The 19,637-nt window shown below is 41.9% G+C and overlaps 1 protein-coding gene across 2 annotated transcripts in view; it reads right to left on the bottom strand.

The window, feature by feature from the left end:
• Positions 1-7,417: 7,417 nt before the first annotated feature.
• The window catches only part of sars2 (seryl-tRNA synthetase 2, mitochondrial), an 83,913-nt gene continuing 71,693 nt past the window's right edge, over positions 7,418-19,637 (bottom strand). Inside the window, exons 9-16 of one of the 2 annotated variants that reach the window (XM_060943724.1) lie at positions 16,289-16,397; positions 15,709-15,754; positions 15,489-15,576; positions 15,179-15,291; positions 13,073-13,166; positions 12,536-12,628; positions 8,832-8,897; positions 7,418-8,483 (exon numbers count right to left, since the gene is read on the bottom strand). In XM_060943724.1, coding sequence (XP_060799707.1) covers positions 8,325-8,483; positions 8,832-8,897; positions 12,536-12,628; positions 13,073-13,166; positions 15,179-15,291; positions 15,489-15,576; positions 15,709-15,754; positions 16,289-16,397 — 768 coding nt within the window. In that variant the 3' untranslated portion in view covers positions 7,418-8,324. Of the gene's footprint in view, positions 8,484-8,831; positions 8,898-12,535; positions 12,629-13,072; positions 13,167-15,178; positions 15,292-15,488; positions 15,577-15,708; positions 15,755-16,288; positions 16,398-19,637 lie in introns of those variants that run through there. The other variant, XM_060943725.1, reaches the window with a different exon arrangement.

A 19,637-nucleotide genomic window follows, 5' to 3' on the forward strand; every position in this document is an offset into this window, starting at 1 on the left:
ATAAGCCAACAGTACCACCTACTGGACTATTGTGCAGTGAAACATCGCTTAACAAAAGATGATAAATTTACTAAAACTTGCACTCACTATCTACTTTATTAAAAACACATGTACATCTGAACATTCCTGCAGTTCTCTAATAAGCCAATCATGTGGCAGATACAGGTCAAAAGCTTTAGGTAATGTTCAAACATCAAAATATAATGTTCAAACATTCTTTCTCTTCTTCTTGTTAAGCTTACTGGTACACAAGAAGTCAACAGTACCACCTACTGGACTATTGTGCAGTGAAATGTCGCTTAACAAAAGATGATAAATTTACTAAAACTTGCACTCACTACTTTATTAAAAACACATGTACATCTGAACATTCCTGCAGTTCTCTAATAAGCCAATCATGTGGCAGATACAGGTCAAAAGCTTTAGGTAATGTTCAAACATCAGAATGAATTAAAAAGAGTGAGCTCTGTGTGCAAATAATAAGGGGGGGAACTCAACCAAGAAAGTCCAACTGCTGCTCAGGTCACTGAGAAACCAAGAAGCATAAACTCTTCTGTTCAATTAGTTAAAGCCATTTCTTATTAACCTTAGCTTATATGGAGTGTCTGCTATATGGAGTGTGACTGTTTGTCTGTGAAAAGCGCCATACAAATAAGTTTTACTTACTTTTACTTTACTTGCTATACAAGTCCCTGTGTGGTAGTGTGGCTAAGTGCTGCTAATATAGAAAAAATAATGTATTAACAGTGATGTGCAAACTACTTTACATCCATCCAATATCAAGTCAATTCAAGTTTATTTGTATAGCACGTTTAACAACAGACATTGTCGCAAAGCAGCTTTACAGAAAATGAAAGGCCTTAAACATGAGATAATGTTATCCCTAATTTGTCCTTAATGAGCAAGCCTGTGGTGATGGTGGCAAGGAAAAACTTCCTCAGATGACACAAGGAAGAAACCTTAAGAGGAACCAGACACAAAAGGGAACTCATCCTCATTTAAATTATAACAGATAGCATGATTATAAATAACTTGCTTCTATAACTGTCCTATATGGTCAAAAAGTACAACTGTGTAACCAGGAAAATCATTCTAGTTTTAGCATGATGTCTGTTTTGATGAAGTTATCAACTGTTCCTTGATGCTGGAGACTTGACTGCAAAACTGTTCATGACAACTGCAGCCCTAAAGTTATCATGTCACAATTGTAGTCCTCAGCCATCAAAGCAAGTGTCCAGGGCCAACTTTTAAGTGCGACTTTCGACTGTCCATATGGGGCCATCCTCCACAAGATCTATACCACTTATCCATCTGGGTCATGGGGGAAGCTGTTGGAGCCTGAATCCCAGCTGACTTCCAGCAAGACAGAGGGTATAGATAGTTTTCACATGACGTCACAGAGTCGGGGATTCCCTAGTGGCAGTCATCTTGTGGGTCAAGCGTACGGGTCACTGAGCACACATTGTAACACGCGAGTACAAAGTCTTCAAAAGAACCCAAGCAGGCTATTTAAAGCTAGCAATGCTGCACACCTGTTGTATTCACGGCTGTCATAATAGGTCAGATGATGACGTCAAGTGGAGCTTTTATGGAATTCGCACTGTACGGGAGCACGAAGGTGAGCAAACAAAGAAACTCGGCATACAAAAGAGAAATCTATGGCTTGCATAGATTTCTCTTTAGAAATCTATCAACCGCAAGGATTATCAGCCTTCCAAACACAGCAAAGTCTGCTCCGATCATTTAAGTTTGTTTTTGGAAACCAAAACATCATGTAAACAATCTCTGGAGAATGCCTAACTGGAACCGCTGAGTGTATGTTTACATTGTAATGTACACTTAATATTGCTCGTTTGTCACGTTTCTATTTGACACTTGTCATTTCACTCACGCAAGGGTCATTTTTGAAAAACATTTTAGGTCTATGGGATGCAAACAGCGCGCCTTTTGGCGGATGCCGCCTTTTTCACGGCTGAATTGCGCAGATCCGATTTTTTTTTTTTAGGGGGGGCGTTGGAGTGTCTGATTATAATTTCAAAGTAAGTTCTGTATTAAAATTACTAAATAAGCAAATCCGTTACAGTCCATGAAACATAGTAAGCATAAGGATGAGGGGAAAAAAACAGTTTAAATCCGATTTAAACTGTTTTTTTTTTCTCATCCTTATACTTGCTATGTTTCATGGACTGTAACGGATTTGCTTATTTAGTAATTTTAATACAGAACTTACTTTGAAATTATAATCAGACACCCCAACGCCCCCCTAAAAAAAAAAAAAAAATCAGATCTGTGCAGCCGTGAAAAAGGCGGCATCCGGCAAAAGGCGCGCTGTTTGCATCCCAATGCATAACATTCAACAGTAATATATTCTAGCATTAAATAGACTGTTGAATGTTATGCATTGGGATGCAAACAGCGTGCCTTTTGCCGGATGCTGCCTTTTTCACGGCTGCACAGATCTGATTTTTTTTTTTTAGGGGGGCGTTGGAGTGTCTGATTATAATTTCAAAGTAAGTTCTGTATTAAAATTACTAAATAAGCAAATCCGTTACAGTCTGATATATACAACTTTAATATATTCTAGCATTAAATAGAAAGTTGTATATATCAGACTGTAACGGATTTGCTTATTTAGTAATTTTAATACAGAACTTACTTTGAAATTATAATCAGACACTCCAATGCCCCCCTAAAAAAAAAAATCAGATCTGTGCAGCCGTGAAAAAGGCGGCATCCGCCAAAAGGCGCGCTGTTTGCATCCCAATGCATAACATTCAACAGTCTATTTAATGCTAGAATATATTAAAGTTGTATATATCAGACAGCCTTTAAAGTTTGATGAAGTCAGTTTCAGGCTTTGGAGCAGGCTTTGGCAGTTTCAGGCTTTGGCAGCCCTGCATAGTCACTTGAAAATGCATCTTTGTCCACTTCGTAGGGGTCAATTCCCCCAATCAAGGCCAGTTTGGCTGCATACCGTTGTCGTGAGATGTTGTCTAATGTATCTATATACTTCTGTTTGCTTGATTTTGCCGACATTGATCTTTATTTTAGAAAACTGACTATATAACTTCATAAATTCGTCCGAGATAACGTAGTTGGTTATGGCGATGGTCCGTTTTGTTTGACCCACAAGATGGCGGCTGGAGGGCATTCCCTGGAATGCCGTGACATCAGTGAAAACTATCTATAGAGAGCGTGCACATGACATCACAAGGTCACGTGATATTTGTTTATCTGCCATCTTGGACGGCATGGCCACGCATAGAACTTAGACGAACCCGTTCTAATTATCAAGTGTGTGGGAGTAGATCTTTCGAGAATGGTTATATCTTGTTCAGCATTTGGTTGTACCAATAGACAGGGCCAAAAGGAGGGCCTGTCATTTTGTAGATTCCCCACAGACGAGGATAGATGCGCAAAATGGGTGTCCGCTGTGCGAAGAGAAAACTGGTACCCCAGTTCTACCAGCCGAATTTGTAGTGAACACTTCATATCAGGTAGGTGTAATCTTCTAATTCAATACTCCTAGTACATCTGTTAAGTTGATTTTCGGATTGAATGATAACTGCATAGTCAGTGATTTGTGATATTTTTTTCAGACAAAAACATACATACGGTATTTACAACCCTGTCATTATCTGGAACTGAGTTTAGATTTCGAACATTCTTACGATAAAACGTCCTGCATAGTCTCTATGATAAACGTCTTAATGCCACTTACCCGTGAGGTTATCAAGTAGACATTCTTCTTCGGAACCTTCCAGAGGTATAGTTGGGATACCCATCCTGCAACAAAATATTTATAAGCTTCCAGGCTCTTGTAAGCTTTGAGGGCTTTGCCAGTGTAACACGATTCACGATTAACAAGAAAATTGTAAATGTCGTGGTAGGCCAGATCGGGCAAATCGCCGGCACCGCAGCTCCAAATTTCCCTGAACAAGGATTGCGGCAAGTTGTACGGATCTGCAATCCCCAACCTGGAACACTTTTCCATATAACGCTGCCTCACGTCACCTTCAAGATGCTGAACAAACTTAGACAAGTTATCGCGCGATGTAGATGGGGTATTTTCCGAATTTTCTTGGGGATTACTCCCTGGATCCATTACGCTCGCGCAAGGTAAACAATCCTGAAGCCGTCCAATATGGTGGAGTAAACACGGACGGATCACGTGACTGCACATCCTCTATACCTTGGCCAGGTCACCAGTCTAGTGCAGGGCTAATACAGAGATGAACAACCGTTCACACACCTCATTCACATCTATGGGTAATTTAGAGTAGCCAGTTAATCTAATCCATGTCTTTGAACTGTGGGAGGAAACTCGATGCAGGCAACTCTACACAGAAAGGCCCCAGTCGGTCACAAAGTTTGAAGCTAGAACCTTCTTGCTGTGAAGAGACAGTGCCAACCACTGAGCCACAGTGCTACCCCTACTTTGTACAGATCATGTGAAATGGGTGGATGATTAGTTGTAAGTGGAGACTCCATAAACAACATGTTGACGGATGTGATAAACCTTTCAATGATGATTTGGCTGAATTGCCACATGACCTCTTGTTTGCAAGCATTTCTTCCCATCATTTCTAACAAATGAAGCAATCCTCTTAAGGCTATGGGGGCTACAGTGCTATTCAGCAGCTTGAGTACTCACTAAATGGCTAATAGTGTTCTGTACATGCAAACTACTAGTGCATCTCAAACACAGAATATCATTTTAAAAAGTTTTTTTTCATAATTTATTTCAAAAAAGTAAACTTTCATATATTCCGTATTCATTACATGTAAACTGATATTTCAAGACCTTTCTTGGTTTTAATTTTGATGCTTATGACTTATAGCGGGGCGGCACGGTGGTGTAGTGGTTAGCGCTGTCGCCTCACAGCAAGAAGGTCCTGGGTTCGAGCCCCGGGGCCGGCGAGGGCCTTTCTGTGTGGAGTTTGCATGTTCTCCCCGTGTCCGCGTGGGTTTCCTCCGGGTGCTCCGGTTTCCCCCACAGTCCAAAGACATGCAGGTTAGGTTAACTGGTGACTCTAAATTGACCGTAGGTGTGAATGTGAGTGTGAATGGTTGTCTGTGTCTATGTGTCAGCCCTGTGATGACCTGGCGACTTGTCCAGGGTGTACCCCGCCTTTCGCCCGTAGTCAGCTGGGATAGGCTCCAGCTTGCCTGCGACCCTGTAGAAGGATAAAGCGGCTAGAGATAATGAGATGAGATGAGATGACTTATAGCTCATGAAAATCAGAAATACAGTATCTCAAATTATTAGAATATTTCCTATGATCAATCAAAAAAGGATTTATAATACAGAAACGTCAATCTTCTGAAAAGCATGTTCATTTATACACTGAATGCTTGGTTGGGGCTCCTTTACCTCAAATTACTGCATCAATGTGGCGTGGCATGGAGGTGATCAGCCTGTGGCACTGCTGAAGTGTTATTGAAGCCCAGGTTGCTTTGATAGCAGCCTTCAGCTTGTCTGTATTTTTGGGTTGGGTGTTTCTCATCTTCCTCTTAACAATAGCCCAGAGATTCTCTGTGGGTTTCCGGTCAGGTAAGTTGGCTGGCCAATCAAGCACAATAATTTCATGATCAGCAAACCATTTGGTAGTAGATTTTGGCACTGTGGGCAGATGCCAAGTCCTGCTGGAAACAGAAATCAGCATCTCTATAAAGCTGGTCTGCAGATAGAAGCATGAAGTGCTCTAAAATCTCCTGGTAGACAGATGTGTTGACTTTGGACTTGATAAAACACAGTGAACCAACACCAGTAGATAACATGGCACCCTACATCATCCCAGACTGTGGAAACTTCATGCTGGAGTTCAAACACCTTGGATTCTGTGCCTTTCCACTCTTCCTCCAGACTCTAGGACCTTGATTTCCAAGCGAAATGCAAAAATTTACTTTTATCTGAAAAGAGGACTTTGGACCACTGAGCAACAGTCCAGTTCTTTCTCTCCTTAGCCCAGGTAAGATGCTTCTGACATTGTCTCTAGTTCAGGAGTGGCTTGATATTCGGAATGTGACAGGTGTAGCCCCTTTCATGAAGGTGTGTGTGTGGTGGCTTTTGATGCACTGACATCAGCCTCAGTCCACGCCTTGTGAAGCTCTCCCAAGTTCTCAAAGTTTTCTTGACAGTCCTCTCAAGGCTGCGCTCATTTCTGTTGCTTGTGCATCTTGTCCCACCAGCCTTTTCAGCAATGACCTTCTGTGGCTTACCCTCACCCTTGTGGAGGGTGTCGATGATCGTCTTCTGGACAACTGTCAAGTCAGCAGTCTTCCCCATGATTGTAGTGGTGTGTACTGAACTAGACTAAGTAGTACATGGTATTTATACTGTTTTACGCAAACTCAAAATAAAATTTTATTTATTTTATATTATTTTTATTGGGTCATGCAAAAACCTCCTGCACCCAACATCACCTCACTTTTGATAAATACATGCATATTAAATAAATCATGATAAAATAAATTCATTGAAAGATGTGTAAAGTACTTTTATATAACAAATTGCTTAACAATTGTTGTAATTGTTAATTAATACAAATTTAAATTTGTATTAATTATAATTACTACAACACTTGTTAAGCAATTTGTTATATGACACCACATTACACAATTTGGCTAACTTCCAGGTAAAATAAATATCCCAGCTTTGAATTAGAGCACTGTAGGAATCTATACCTTTTCAAACTAGGTGAAACTGTGCGTCAGTAATGATCTAAGGTTCATGTGAAATAAAGGCCCCACTAGGCTTGTGCAATATATCATCTATACATATTACATTGCCACAATATCCTTTATGTCCATTATATTACCAAACCATTACATATTTTGCATAGGAACTCCTTAAAAACACTGCATTTGTTATCAGGGGAAAGATTTAATGTTTAGGTGCATTGCATTATGGTTATTGTACTGTAGTTTGGGTTGGGGGTTGACTTTGGGTCTTTGTGGACTTTGACTTTAGTCCAATAGCTCTCAGTAAAATGACGGGAAAATGCCACTCATTTAGCAGCACACTCTTCTGACTCATGACCGACAGGAAAAGCCCCCAAAATATGGAAACTACCCAAGAATGGCAGAAAGTTTAGTGGACTCTGGAACTCGCCAAGAATTTCTGCCTCCTGACCACAGTCTGGAGGCAGACATCTGGAAAGGTAACACTAGTAAAAGCTATTATTCAAACATATGCCAAAAGAGCAGTATTTTTCTCTGCATAAAATGGGAGATGAGGCAATTGACATGTGTAATGATTTGTACCCCCTCCCCAATCTCATGCACTCTTGACCCTTGCAGGTCAAACACTTTCTACCAAGGTAAATGGAGAACAATTTGAGTTCATTCATGTGAAGTAAAAATCAGTGTTTGATAACACTACACAAGTACCATTTAAAAGTTTAGACACCTCATATTTCAATGTTTTTTCTTTATATTTATTAATAAAAGACAGTTCATGTCAAAGTAAATGATGGTCATTTCTCTTTACTTAGATGAGTGGTTCTTGACATAATATGGATTACTACAGTTGTGGAATAGGGTCATTTTCTGTATTTTTATTATTTACTGGTTTGATCTTAAAACACGTTAAGGCAGCAAGAAATTCCACTAATTAAATTTTGACAAGGCACACCTGTTAATTGAAAAGCATTCCAGCTGATGACATCATGAAGCCAGTTAAGATAATGTGAAGTGTGCAAAGCTTGCATCAAGGTAAATAGTGGCTACTTTGAAGAATCTAAAATATGAAACATTTTGGGATTTAAATACTTTTTTGCTTACCACATAAAATAACACATGGAATTATAGTTTTAATATCTTCTGTATTGTTCTATAATATAGAAAATGGTCAAAATACAGTAAAACCTGTGACCAAGTGATGACTATGAACATTGTGCACTGTTATTATTAACCAAGTTTTTGCAATTGCCAGTTCTCAGCTATACAGCAGGTAATATTTTACAACCTTGCCTACTCTTTAAACTGGAAATGATGGAATGCTCATTTTCCACAATCATACAAGCCTAGGCCACACTGATAAGAATACCTGTTACAAACAACTGCAGTGCAACAATCTTTCCATATTAACAACATGTAAAAGCCTCTAAAGGCCCTTAAAATGATTACGTGGTCAGTGTAAACTCAAAAGCAGAAACCTTTTGCAGAATCGACCCAGATTGGTTTGAGCTCACAATTCCATTTTTTTGTTTGCTTGTTTATCAGGAAACAAAAAAACAAAAAACACACACACCATCCTGGATTAAAACTCATTCGTTGTGGCTTTTTAAAGATTCAGAAAAAAAAAAAGCTGCATATGAACATTATTGTAAAATTAATGATGGATGGAGTTTCTGGAAATGTAATGATGTACGGTTCGGCTGATTTGGTCCGATGTATTTCAAGGGAGTGTATGAAGGCTTTTCAATCACCTCGAAGCCAAGGTAAGGCTGCAAAATTTCTGGAACATGTACAGTTCCTTCCTAAAACAGAAAAAACATAACTTTAAATTTTTTTTTTTAAAAACTCTCAATTTAGTCTTTACAGTTAACTATAACCAGCTTAACCAGTTTTACAGAAAACGTATTGGTGAACTAATGCTGACAAAAACAAAGCTTAAATTAGTTTTTTTAATGTATATGTATGTAAATGTATTAAATTTTATATACTATTTACTAGACACTCAAAATAATATCTGGTAATCACATTAATTCACACTCAGTAAATTCGTGCGCGCACACATCCATATTAACACACTTCTTGTGTGTGTGTGTGTGTGTGTGTGTGTGTGTGTGTGTGAGAGAGAGAGATATATTAGCATGTAACCTCACTTTTGTTTGATGTGTTTCCAAAAGTGCAATAATGGTGCGTGGAATAGCACAAGCTGTAGCATTCACCTAGAATCAAATAGATATACTGCTGGTTATTATTCCTGGGGTTCTCTGTGACAGTGAATGTATTTCCTTCCATTTCAGTGAGGCACCTTTCACAATCCCCTCCAAAAGTATTGGAACATCAATGCCAATCCTTTCATTTTTGCTTTACACTGAAGACATTTGAGTTTGAGATCAAAAGATGAACATTTGATATGATGGATCAGAATTTCAGCTTTCATTTCCTCACATATACTGATCCATCATATGTTCATGAGACTACCAGATTTTTAGCTGAGCAAAAGTATAACAGACAGTCTTAAAGTAATTCACACTGAATATTTGTTTGCATACCCTTTGTATGCAAAAACTGCATCAAGTCATTGTCTCGCTGACATCAAGCTCCCCCCCAATTAAATTCGATGCATTTCCTTGTAAATTGGCAGACAGAATTGTAAAGTTCTGAATTCATTATATTGCTACCATCTTGAATTACATCAATAAAAGATAATTGAGGCTGTTCCAGAAGTAGCCATGCAAGCCCAAGCCATGGGACGACCTCCTGGATTTCTGATTTTCATGAGCTATAAGCCATAATCATCAAAATTGAAACAAATAAAAGGTTTGAAATATTTCACTCTGTGAAATGAATACAGAATATATGCAAGTTTACCTTTTTGAATTAAATTACGAAAAAAAAGTAACTTTTTCATGATATTCTAATTGTTTGAGATGCACTAGTACCCATCCCAAAAATACAGACGGGCTGAAGACTGCCATCAAAGCAACCTGGGCTTCAATAACACCTCAGCAGTGCCACAGGCTGATCGCCTCCATGCCACATCGCATTGATGCAGTAATTCGTGGTAAAGGAGCCACAACCAAGTATTGAGTGTATAAATGCGACATAAATGAGAACGATCAGACTGGAATTCATACAGCTTTTTGCTAATACACGTGTGTAGAGGCAAAAAGCCGCAGGAATTCCAGTCTGATCGTTCTCATTCATGTCACATGGCCATGAATTGGATACATATCCGATTTAGGCCCACATATGAAAGTGACTCAAATCTGATTTGTGTGCCCACACAGGTATGAAAACATCAGATCTGTCTCACCTTAAGGCAAATGTTTCACTTGAGCCTGGTAATGTGAACGTTGCCCAAATGTCTTCAGTGTATAGCAAATACTAAAGAATTGGCCTTGCTATTCCAGTGCTTCGGGAGGGGACTGTATAGCTTGCTAACTACAGTCATGGCCAAAAGTTTTAAGACTGAGACAAATTTTGGTTTACACAAAGTTTGCTGCTTCGGTGTTTTTAGATCCTTTTGTCTGATGTTTCTATGGTATACTGAAGTACAATTATAAGCTTCAAAGGCTTTTATTGACAAATACATCAAGTTTATGCAAAGAGTCAATATTTACAGCGTTGACCCTTTTTCAAGAGTCCTGCAATTCACCCTGGCATGCTGGATATCAGCTTCTGGGCCAAATCCTGACTGAGGGAAACTCATTCTTGCATAATTTGTGCTTGGAATTTATCACAATTTTTGGGTTTTTGTCTGTCCACCTGCTTTTTGAGGATTGACCACAGGTTTTCGATAGGATTAAGAAATGGGGAGTTTCCTGACCATGAACCCAAAATTTCAATGTTTTGTTCCCCAAGCCACTTAGTTTTCACTTTTGCCTTGTGACATGGTGCTCCATCATGCTGGAAAAAGCACTGTTCATCACCAAATTACTCCTGGATCATTGGGAGAAGTTGCTCTTGGAGGATGTTTTGATACCATTCTTTATTCATGGCAGTGTTCTTAGGCAAAATTGTGAGTGAGCCCACTCCCTTGGATGAGAAGCAATCCCACACATGAAGAATCTCAGGATGCTTTACTGTTGGCATGACACAGGACTCGTGGTAGTGCTCACCTTTTCTTCTCCGGACAATAATTTTTCTAGATCTCCCAAACAGTCTGAAGGGGGCTGCATCAGAGAAAAATAACTTTACCCCAGTCCTCTGCAGTCCAATCCCTATACTTCCTGCAATATAGCACGCTGTCCTTGATGTTTTTCTTGGAGAGAAGTGGCTTCTTTTGGCCCTTTTCCACTACCCTTTTTCAGCTCACTTCAGCCCGACACGGCTCGCGTTTCGGCTACCGAAGAACAGCACGACTCAGCTCGCTTCAGCCCTGCTTAGCACCCAAAACTCGCACGGTTTTGGAGTGGGGCTGAAGCGAGCCAAACCGAGCCGAGTGGGGCTAGGGGCGTGAGGAGACACTCCCCTGTGCACTGATTGGTGAGGAGGAGTGTCCTCACATGCCCACACGCCCCGCGAGCACGCTGGGATCTGTAAACACCGTAAACCCGGAAGAAGGAGAATTACGAATTACGAGAATTTCTGAAGCCTTATGCGCCTCGCCTCATCTATACGCTCTTGCCAGTATCTGTTGGCGTTGTCGGTGACAACAAGCCACAGCACCAAGACCAGCAACACTAACGACTCCATGTTTATTTTTACTATCCGGGTTGTGAGACTACCGCTTAAAAGATCACTGATGTCACTGTTTGCACCGCCTAACGACATCACCTGACATCCACCCACTTTCGCTAACTCCACCCAATGTGTCCACCCACTTCCACCCAGCACGGTTCAGCACGGTTGTAGTCGAAATGCAACTCCAACAGCCCCACTCAGCTCGACTCAGCACGGCACGGCTCAGCCCAACTCAGCTGCGTTTGCTGCCCTTCATGACACCAGGCCATCCTCCAAAAGTCTTTGCCTCACTGTGTGCAGATGCACTCAGACCTGCCTGCTACTATTCCTGAGCAAGCTCTGCACTGGTGGAGACCCAATCCCGTAGCTGAATCCTCTTTAGAAGATGGTCCTGGCACTTGCTGGACTTTCTTGGGTGCCCTGAAGCCGCCTTCACAGCAATTTAACCTCTCTCCTTGAAGTTCTTGATCCGATAAATGGTTGATTTAGGTGCAATCTTACTAGCAGCAATCTCCTTGCCTGTGAAGCCCTTATGATGCAAAGCAATGATGACTGCATGCGTTTCCTTGGAGGTAGCCATGGTTAACAGAAGACAAATGATTTCAAGCACCACCCCCCTTTTTAAAGCAACCAGTCTGCTCTTCTAATTCAATCAGCATGACAGGGTGATAATCAAGTCAAGTTTATTTGTATAGCGCTTTTAACAATAAACATTGTCACAAAGCAGCTTTACAGAATTTGAACGACTTAAAACATAAGCTAATTTTATCCCTAATCTATCCCCAATGAGCAAGCCTTGTCCTCCTTAACACCTGCTCCTGAGCTAACGAGATCACCACTGAAATGATGTTAGTAGGTCATTTTGTGGCAGGGCTAAAATGCAGTGGAAATGGGTTTTGAGATTAACTTAATTTTCATGGCAAGGAAGGACTTCACAATTAATCTGATCACTCTTCATAATCTAGTGTCAATGCAAATTGCCACCATAAAAAAAAATGAAGCAGCAAACTTTGTGAAAACCAAAATGTTTGTCAGTCTCAGCTTTTGGCCATGACTGTACACTTTATAAATATACTGTAAAGCATTTTTAACAATGCAGTGGCACCACAGAAAATGCATCACTTTAGTTTCCATGTTACAATCTAAGCTGATACAGCAAACAGATTTCACTTACTGTGTGTGCATACTTATAACTACCATCATTTCTTTCATAGAGAATGTTCAGTCGCCGGCTCTGGTAGTCAGTGCAGTTAGATGCACTGGAGATCTAATTGAAGGGGTAAGAAACACAATTTGAAACAATTCATGATCTGGGAAAATATTAAGACAAAAGACATTTATATATTCCTTAGTGTGCCTCCACCCCATAGAGTTTATGATAATGTTTGCATCAAGCACTTTTAAATTATATTTAATTACCAATCACTGGTAATTAAATATAATTACCATGTAATGTTCTAAATGCACAGTAAAACAACCATAAATACTTCAAAATATCAGTAAAAACATGCAGTGACACTGTATTCATGCTTGTATTTATGGTTGTGTTCTAATGTGTAATTTCTGGAACTCACAATATACTGAATGAGAGAGATATATTAATCACATTTGGATTAACTATGACTAATATTTTTAACTGCAAATCCAAATGAAATCCAGAGCTGATTAATTTAAATTTAGCATAATTTAGGACTGCTACTATTGTTCTTACCTCACCATAAGTTTCACGGCCTGGCATCCACGCTTCAATGTCGTACTTCCTAAAGGCCGGTGCCCCCAGCTCCTGAGTGGGCATGTCCAAAACTCTTCGAAGGAAATAAGAGAGCGCTTTATTTAAGACAAATGATCAAATTAGGAATCAAATGGTATGAAGGAATAACTGCTAAATAACTACAAAATATCACAGTTTCCAGGACAGCAGTATCTGCTCATAGCTTGCCTTTTAGAAGTTGGTCAGATAAAACAAACAAACAAACAAACAAACAAACAAACAAACAAACAAACAAAAAAAACACAATAGCAGTGCAAGTATGTACAAGAACTAAGCCTTCAGTAGTTCATCAAAAAAATTTTCTATTTCATTTTGTCCTGGTTTATTTCTTCTTTAAAAATGTAGGGGCTTGTGTACAGAGTTATACCATTAATCCTCACTCTGTTGCTCAAATTGTGCTTATATGCACTCACCAGCCACTTTAATTGGAACACTTGTGTAGATCTCTAATCAGCCAATCATATGGCAGCAGCACAATACAAAAATCACACAAATACCAGTCCAGAGCTTCAGGTAATGTTCCCATCAAACATTAGAAGGAAAGAAAAAGGGTGATCTCTGAGACATGGATGTTGGTACCAGATGGGCTGGTTTGAGTATTTCAGAAACCGTCTCTAGAGTTTACACAGGAAAAAAGAAATATAAAATATTGAGCAACAGATGCATGGGTGGAAATGTCATGTTGATAAGAGAGGTTGGCGGAAAATGGCCAGAGTAATTTGAGCTGCCAGGAAGGATATAGTAACTTGAAGTAGATGGGCTACAACAGCAGATGACCACATCAGGTTCTGTCAGCCACTCCTAATTGACCACTCCTGTCAGCCAAGAACAGGAATCTGAAGTTATTATGGGCACAGACTCACCCAAATTGGACAGTTGAAGATTAGTCTGAATGAATGAATGTGTAAATAACCAACCTTGTCTTTTTTCCAATCTTGGCGAGTGACCATGTGCTCACGATAGCCTCAGATTCTTGTTCTTGGCTGACAGGAGGGGAACCTGATGTGATCATCTACTGTTGTAACTGTAGTAACATTCCCCTCAAGGCTTGATGTGTTGTATATTCTGAGATGCTTTTCTGCTCACCACAGTTGTAAAGAGTGATCATTTGAGTTACTATAGGCTTCCCGTCAGTTCAAACCAGTCTGGTCATTCTCTTCTGATCTCTCATCAACAAGGTGTTTCAGCCTGCAGACCCTCTGCTCACAGGATTTTTGTTTGTTTGTTTCTCACATCATTCTGTCAATCATGTGATTTGATCATCAGTCAAATCATGCTCATTTGAGTATTTCAGAAACTGCTCATCACTTATATCACTTGAGTTTATAAACTCTAGAGACTGTGTGAAATTCCCAGGCGATCAGCAATTTCTGATATGCTCAAACAAGCCCATCCAGTACCAACAACCATGCCACACTTCAAGTCTCAGAGATCACATGTTTTCCCCATGATGTGAAGATTAACTGAAGCACTTGACCTGTATCTGTATAATTTTATGCATTGTGGTGCTGTCACATAATTGACTATTTGGAAAACTGAATAAATGTACAGGTGTTCCCAATAAAGTGGATGGTGAGCATGTATAAAAATTGTGTGCTTATGTTCAAGCAAAATTAAAGCTTATATTCCAGCTATCCAGAATGTTCAGAATCATGAAGTGTTGAACCTTGTATGACTGACTACTGAATCCAATTAATTTTTCAAAGTTTATACATTTTTGCAACACATCACTGTACACCAGTACCACTCATACCACTGACCATTTTAAAACTATCATTTCAGAACGTATACGTTTTACTCCCATTTCACTAATCAGTATAGACAAAGAAATCCAGACAGTTGCCACAACAGTACCATTATAGAAACCCTATTGTACCATATTTCACAGGACATGTTTAAAATGAATGTCATGGTGGAATTCAGATAAACATTAATTCTTGAAAGGAAATTACAATAAACAGTCAAAATAAATTTGATCAATATATGTTGCAACATGAAGTTCATCAAAATGTACAGTGACTATGCATACTAAAGTTACTTGACAACCTGAAATGGAGCTTGAGTGAAGAAAAAATCTCCTTCTGCAACAACACAAACTCATCTAACAACTGAGAACTCTCCTGACCAGTTTCATCTGCTGTCACACCAAACATCTCCACCTGAAAAGTGAAATGAGTTGACTATTTTCTAAGTTTTCACAGACATTAAACAGAAATGTTAGAAACAAATAAAACACGCATAACAGCATAGTCAAATATACATTAATCAGCTCTGATGGGCATGCATTTTTTTTCTCCTCTTTTACATTCATTTATTATTTTTTTAATATAACTCATCACTGAACCCTATATATTACCTTGTTAAAATGATGAACCCTGTAGAGGCCCCAGGCTTCTCTGCCTGTATCAGTTTCTGCACGGTAACATGTGCTACTGCACACTGTCCTTTAAAATTAAAACAGCACCACATGCACAGAAAACCATTTTAACCAAATATGTATCATTTAACAAATTTGAACTACATTTTACAGAGCACCATGTTGTGAATATCACGGCATACAGCAATATTTTTCTTACCTTACTGGCAGATCTTTCAAATTCACAGCATGGTCCATAAAGTAACCTTGAAAAGTTGCACCAGAAAAACTATAAATTACTGTGTTTAATTATATCCAATATCTATTTTTCACAGGTCTGCTGATGTCTACAGAGGTCAACACGGCAAAAATGATCATCTCATCTCATTATCTCTAGCCGCTTTGTCCTTCTACAGGGTCGCAGGCAAGCTGGAGCCTATCCCAGCTGACTACGGGCGAAAGGCGGGGTACACCCTGGACAAGTCGCCAGGTCATCACAGGGCTGACACAGACACACAACCATTCACACTCACATTCACACCTACGGTCAATTTAGAGTCACCAGTTAACCTAACCTGCATGTCTTTGGACTGTGGGGGAAACCGGAGCACCCGGAGGAAACCCACGCGGACACGGGGAGAACATGCAAACTCCACACAGAAAGGCCCTCGCCGGCCCCGGGGCTCGAACCCAGGACCTTCTTGCTGTGAAGCGACAGCGCTAACCACTACACCACCGTGCCGCCCCAAAAATGATCATCCATCCAATATTTATTAATAAACTGTGCTGTAGCTTTATACCTGCAATTCCGACTTCACTTGTCCCAGCAAGATTAAGGTTGGGGAAGCGGCTTGGGTCCAGAGAGTAAACCTGCGAGCGGTGAGCATAAGGTTGCATCCCACAACCCTCCTGAGAAAAGAGACATGAACCAAGAAAGTTACAGTGGCTTTACAAGTTTGTGGTAGCCAGAACACCAAGCCTGTAAAGTGGCTAAATTCAGATGAATGCAAATTGTCAGTGTGGCAGCGGGGGCGTGGCCAAGCATCGGTCTGTGAATGGAGGGAGGAGTCAGGGAAGGTGAGTGGTCGAATCGCTACACCTGCTGTCAATTAAGGTGTGTTTGTGTCTCTTGTAATGACGGCACCCCATAAAAGGAGTGAGAGGAATAGAGGAAGGGAGATTTTTGGACCAGAACACGACGCTGTGTGTGTGTGTGTCCATGATAAAGATTTGTGCTGAAAAGCCAATAACAGCCTGTCGTACTTCTGTGCTCCACCCACATCCGGGCAGATTATACAGTGGTGCCGAAACCTGGGAGTGCAGAAGGGAACAACCCCATGGAGTCCTCATCGTTTAAAGATCTCATCCATGCCCTCGCCACAGCACAGCAGAACCAACATCAAGCGCTGATTGCCCTCTGAAAGGAGCAGGAACAACGGTTCGAAGCCTTGATGCTGGGCCCAACAAGAAGACCGCCAGGGGTTCCAGCACCTGCTCGCGTCGGTGGGGTCCACGACCGCCACCGGTGCGGACCCTCGCCACCTCACCTTAACAAAGATGGGTCTGCACAACGATCCAGAAGCCTTCCTCGCGCCCTTTGAGCAAGCAGCAGAGGTGTGGGGTTGGCCGGTCGAGCAGCACGCAGCCGGCTCGTATATGCGGACCTCAGAAGAGCCATCCTCCAGCGTGTCGGCTGCTCCCTGGAGCAACAGCGGCAGCACTTCCGCTCGCTGCGCTTGGAGGAGGTCGGCCGGCCGTTCGCGTTCAGCTAACAACTCCGGAACGCCTGCCGGCAGTGGATGAGGGCAGACGACCACGACGCCGAGGGAATTATCGACCTGGTGACACTGGAACAATTCATCGCGCAACTTCCGGAAGGAACCATAGAGTGGGTCCAGTGTCATCGCCTGGCGTCGCTGGATCAAGCTATCAAGCTGGCAGAGGACCACATGGCAGCAGTTCCAACGGCAGGAAGATGTGCTGCTTCTTCTCTTTCCTCTCTCTCCCTCTGCTTCCCGTCCTCACCCCGTTCCCCCACCGTGGAGGCAGGGGCCCGTTCCCCCCCAGCCAGCCCGACGCACCCGTGGTGTCCTCCCATTTTCCTTTTCCTTGTGTCTTCTGCCCCCCCAAGTGAGTGATGTCCATAACACCAGTGCAGAGGGAGAGCCTGAGCCAGTGTGCTGGCGCTGCGGGGAGCTGGGACATCTCCAAAATCAGTGCTCCGCGATGGAGGTGGGTGCGGTGGTCCGGGTCCCAGACGCGCCAGAAACCGCCCTCAATCGAGCCGGAGCATATTATATACTAGTAAGTGGCCAAGGGGATACGTACCAGGCCTTGGTGGATTCCAGCTGTAACCAGACCTCAATCCACCAAAGCTTGGTGCAAGGTGAGGCATTGGGGAAAGCACAGGTGGTGGTGAAGGTGTGCGCGCACGGGGATGTTCACAACTACCCTTTAGTGTCCGTCCACATTCTATTTCGGGGAGAAAAGCATAGTGTAAAGGCGGCAGTTAACCCTCATCTCACCCACTTGCTGATTTTGGGGACTGATTGGCCAGGATTTAAGGAGTTAATGACACACACAGTAAGAAGTGGGTCCTGCAGTAATCTGTCTGGGGAAGACCCCGGACTAGCATTGGCGGGAGAAGCGGTCACAGAACCGTCTACATCAGCACCGCGTCAGGGCGATACGAGGAGTGAGGAGCACCCTGCCCCTCCTCCCTCTCTAGGGGATTCCCTTGGGGATTTCCCGTTAGAGCACTCACGAGATGAGACTCTGCGGCATGCCTTTGACCAAGTGAGAGTAACCGGTGGTCAAATTCTCCAGCCAAATGCGATGCTTTTCTATCATCAAGGATAGGTTATACCAAGTGACGCAGGACACTCAAACTGGTGAAAAGATAACTGTTATTAATCCCAAAGAGCCGCCAGGAACTCGTATTCCAAGCGGCTCACTTTAATCTCATGGCCGGACACTTGGGGCAGGACAAAAACACTAGCCCGAATAATGGCCCAGGTCTATTGGCCAGGAATTCGCGAGGATGTCCGTTGGTGGTGTGCCGCGAATGCCAATTAGTAAATCCCGCGACCACTCCAAAAGCGCCTTTGCACCCTCTCCCTTTGATTGAGACCCCTTTTGAAAGAATTAGGATGATCTCGTCTGGCCATTAGATTGGTCAGCACAGGGATATCGCTTTATTTTAGTTCTGTTGGACTATGCAATGCGATATCCGGAAGCAGTGCCTCTCCGCAATATCTCCGCACGCAGTATTGTGGAAGTGCTCTTCCGCTTTATCTCACAGGTCGGGATCCTGAAAGAAATCCTGACAGACCAAGGCACAACATTCATGTCACACACACTGCGCGAACTGTATGGGTTACTGGGGATTAAGCCTATCCGCACCAGTGTCCATCACCCACAAACTGATGGCTTAGTAGAGCAATTTAATCGAACCCTCAAAAACAAAATTCAGAAGTTCGTAAGTGAAGATGTACATAATTATGCTCTTAATTTCCCTGAGGGAACCCTCCCAAAGGGATCAATAAAGCTTTATCTAATCTAATCTCTAATCTAATTGGGATAAATGGCTCAAGCCCCTGTTATTTGCAGTATGAGAGGTCCTGCAAGCCTCCGCAAGTTTTTCACCATTTGAATTATTATATGGGCGTAAGCCGCATGACATTTTGGACATGCTATGTGAAAACTGGGAGGCGGGACCTTCACCTAATTAGAACGAAATTTAATACGTTCTCAACCTGCGTGCCAAACTCCACACACTCTCACACTTAACCCAGGAGAATTTGTGGCAGGCACAAGAACGTCAAATCTGACTGTATGACAGGGGCACGCGCCTTAGAGAATTCACACCAGGCGACAAAAGTGCTCGTATTACTGCCCACGTCGAGCTCCAAATTGATCGCCAGGTGGCAAGGGTCATTTAAGGTTACACAGCGAGTCGGGGACGTTGACTGTGGGGTGAGGCGAATGGACAGGGGTGGGGCATTGAAAATTTACCACCTCAATCTGTTAAAACACTGGAATGAGGAGGTCCCCGTGGCATTGGAGTCAGTAATCTCGAAGAAGGCGGAGCTGGGACTGGAGGTTCAAAAAATAAATTAAAAAATTGACATCACCAACCACTCCAGTCCC

This window comes from Neoarius graeffei, chromosome 17, assembly GCF_027579695.1.
Source record: "Neoarius graeffei isolate fNeoGra1 chromosome 17, fNeoGra1.pri, whole genome shotgun sequence".
Lineage (NCBI taxonomy): Eukaryota > Metazoa > Chordata > Actinopteri > Siluriformes > Ariidae > Neoarius > Neoarius graeffei.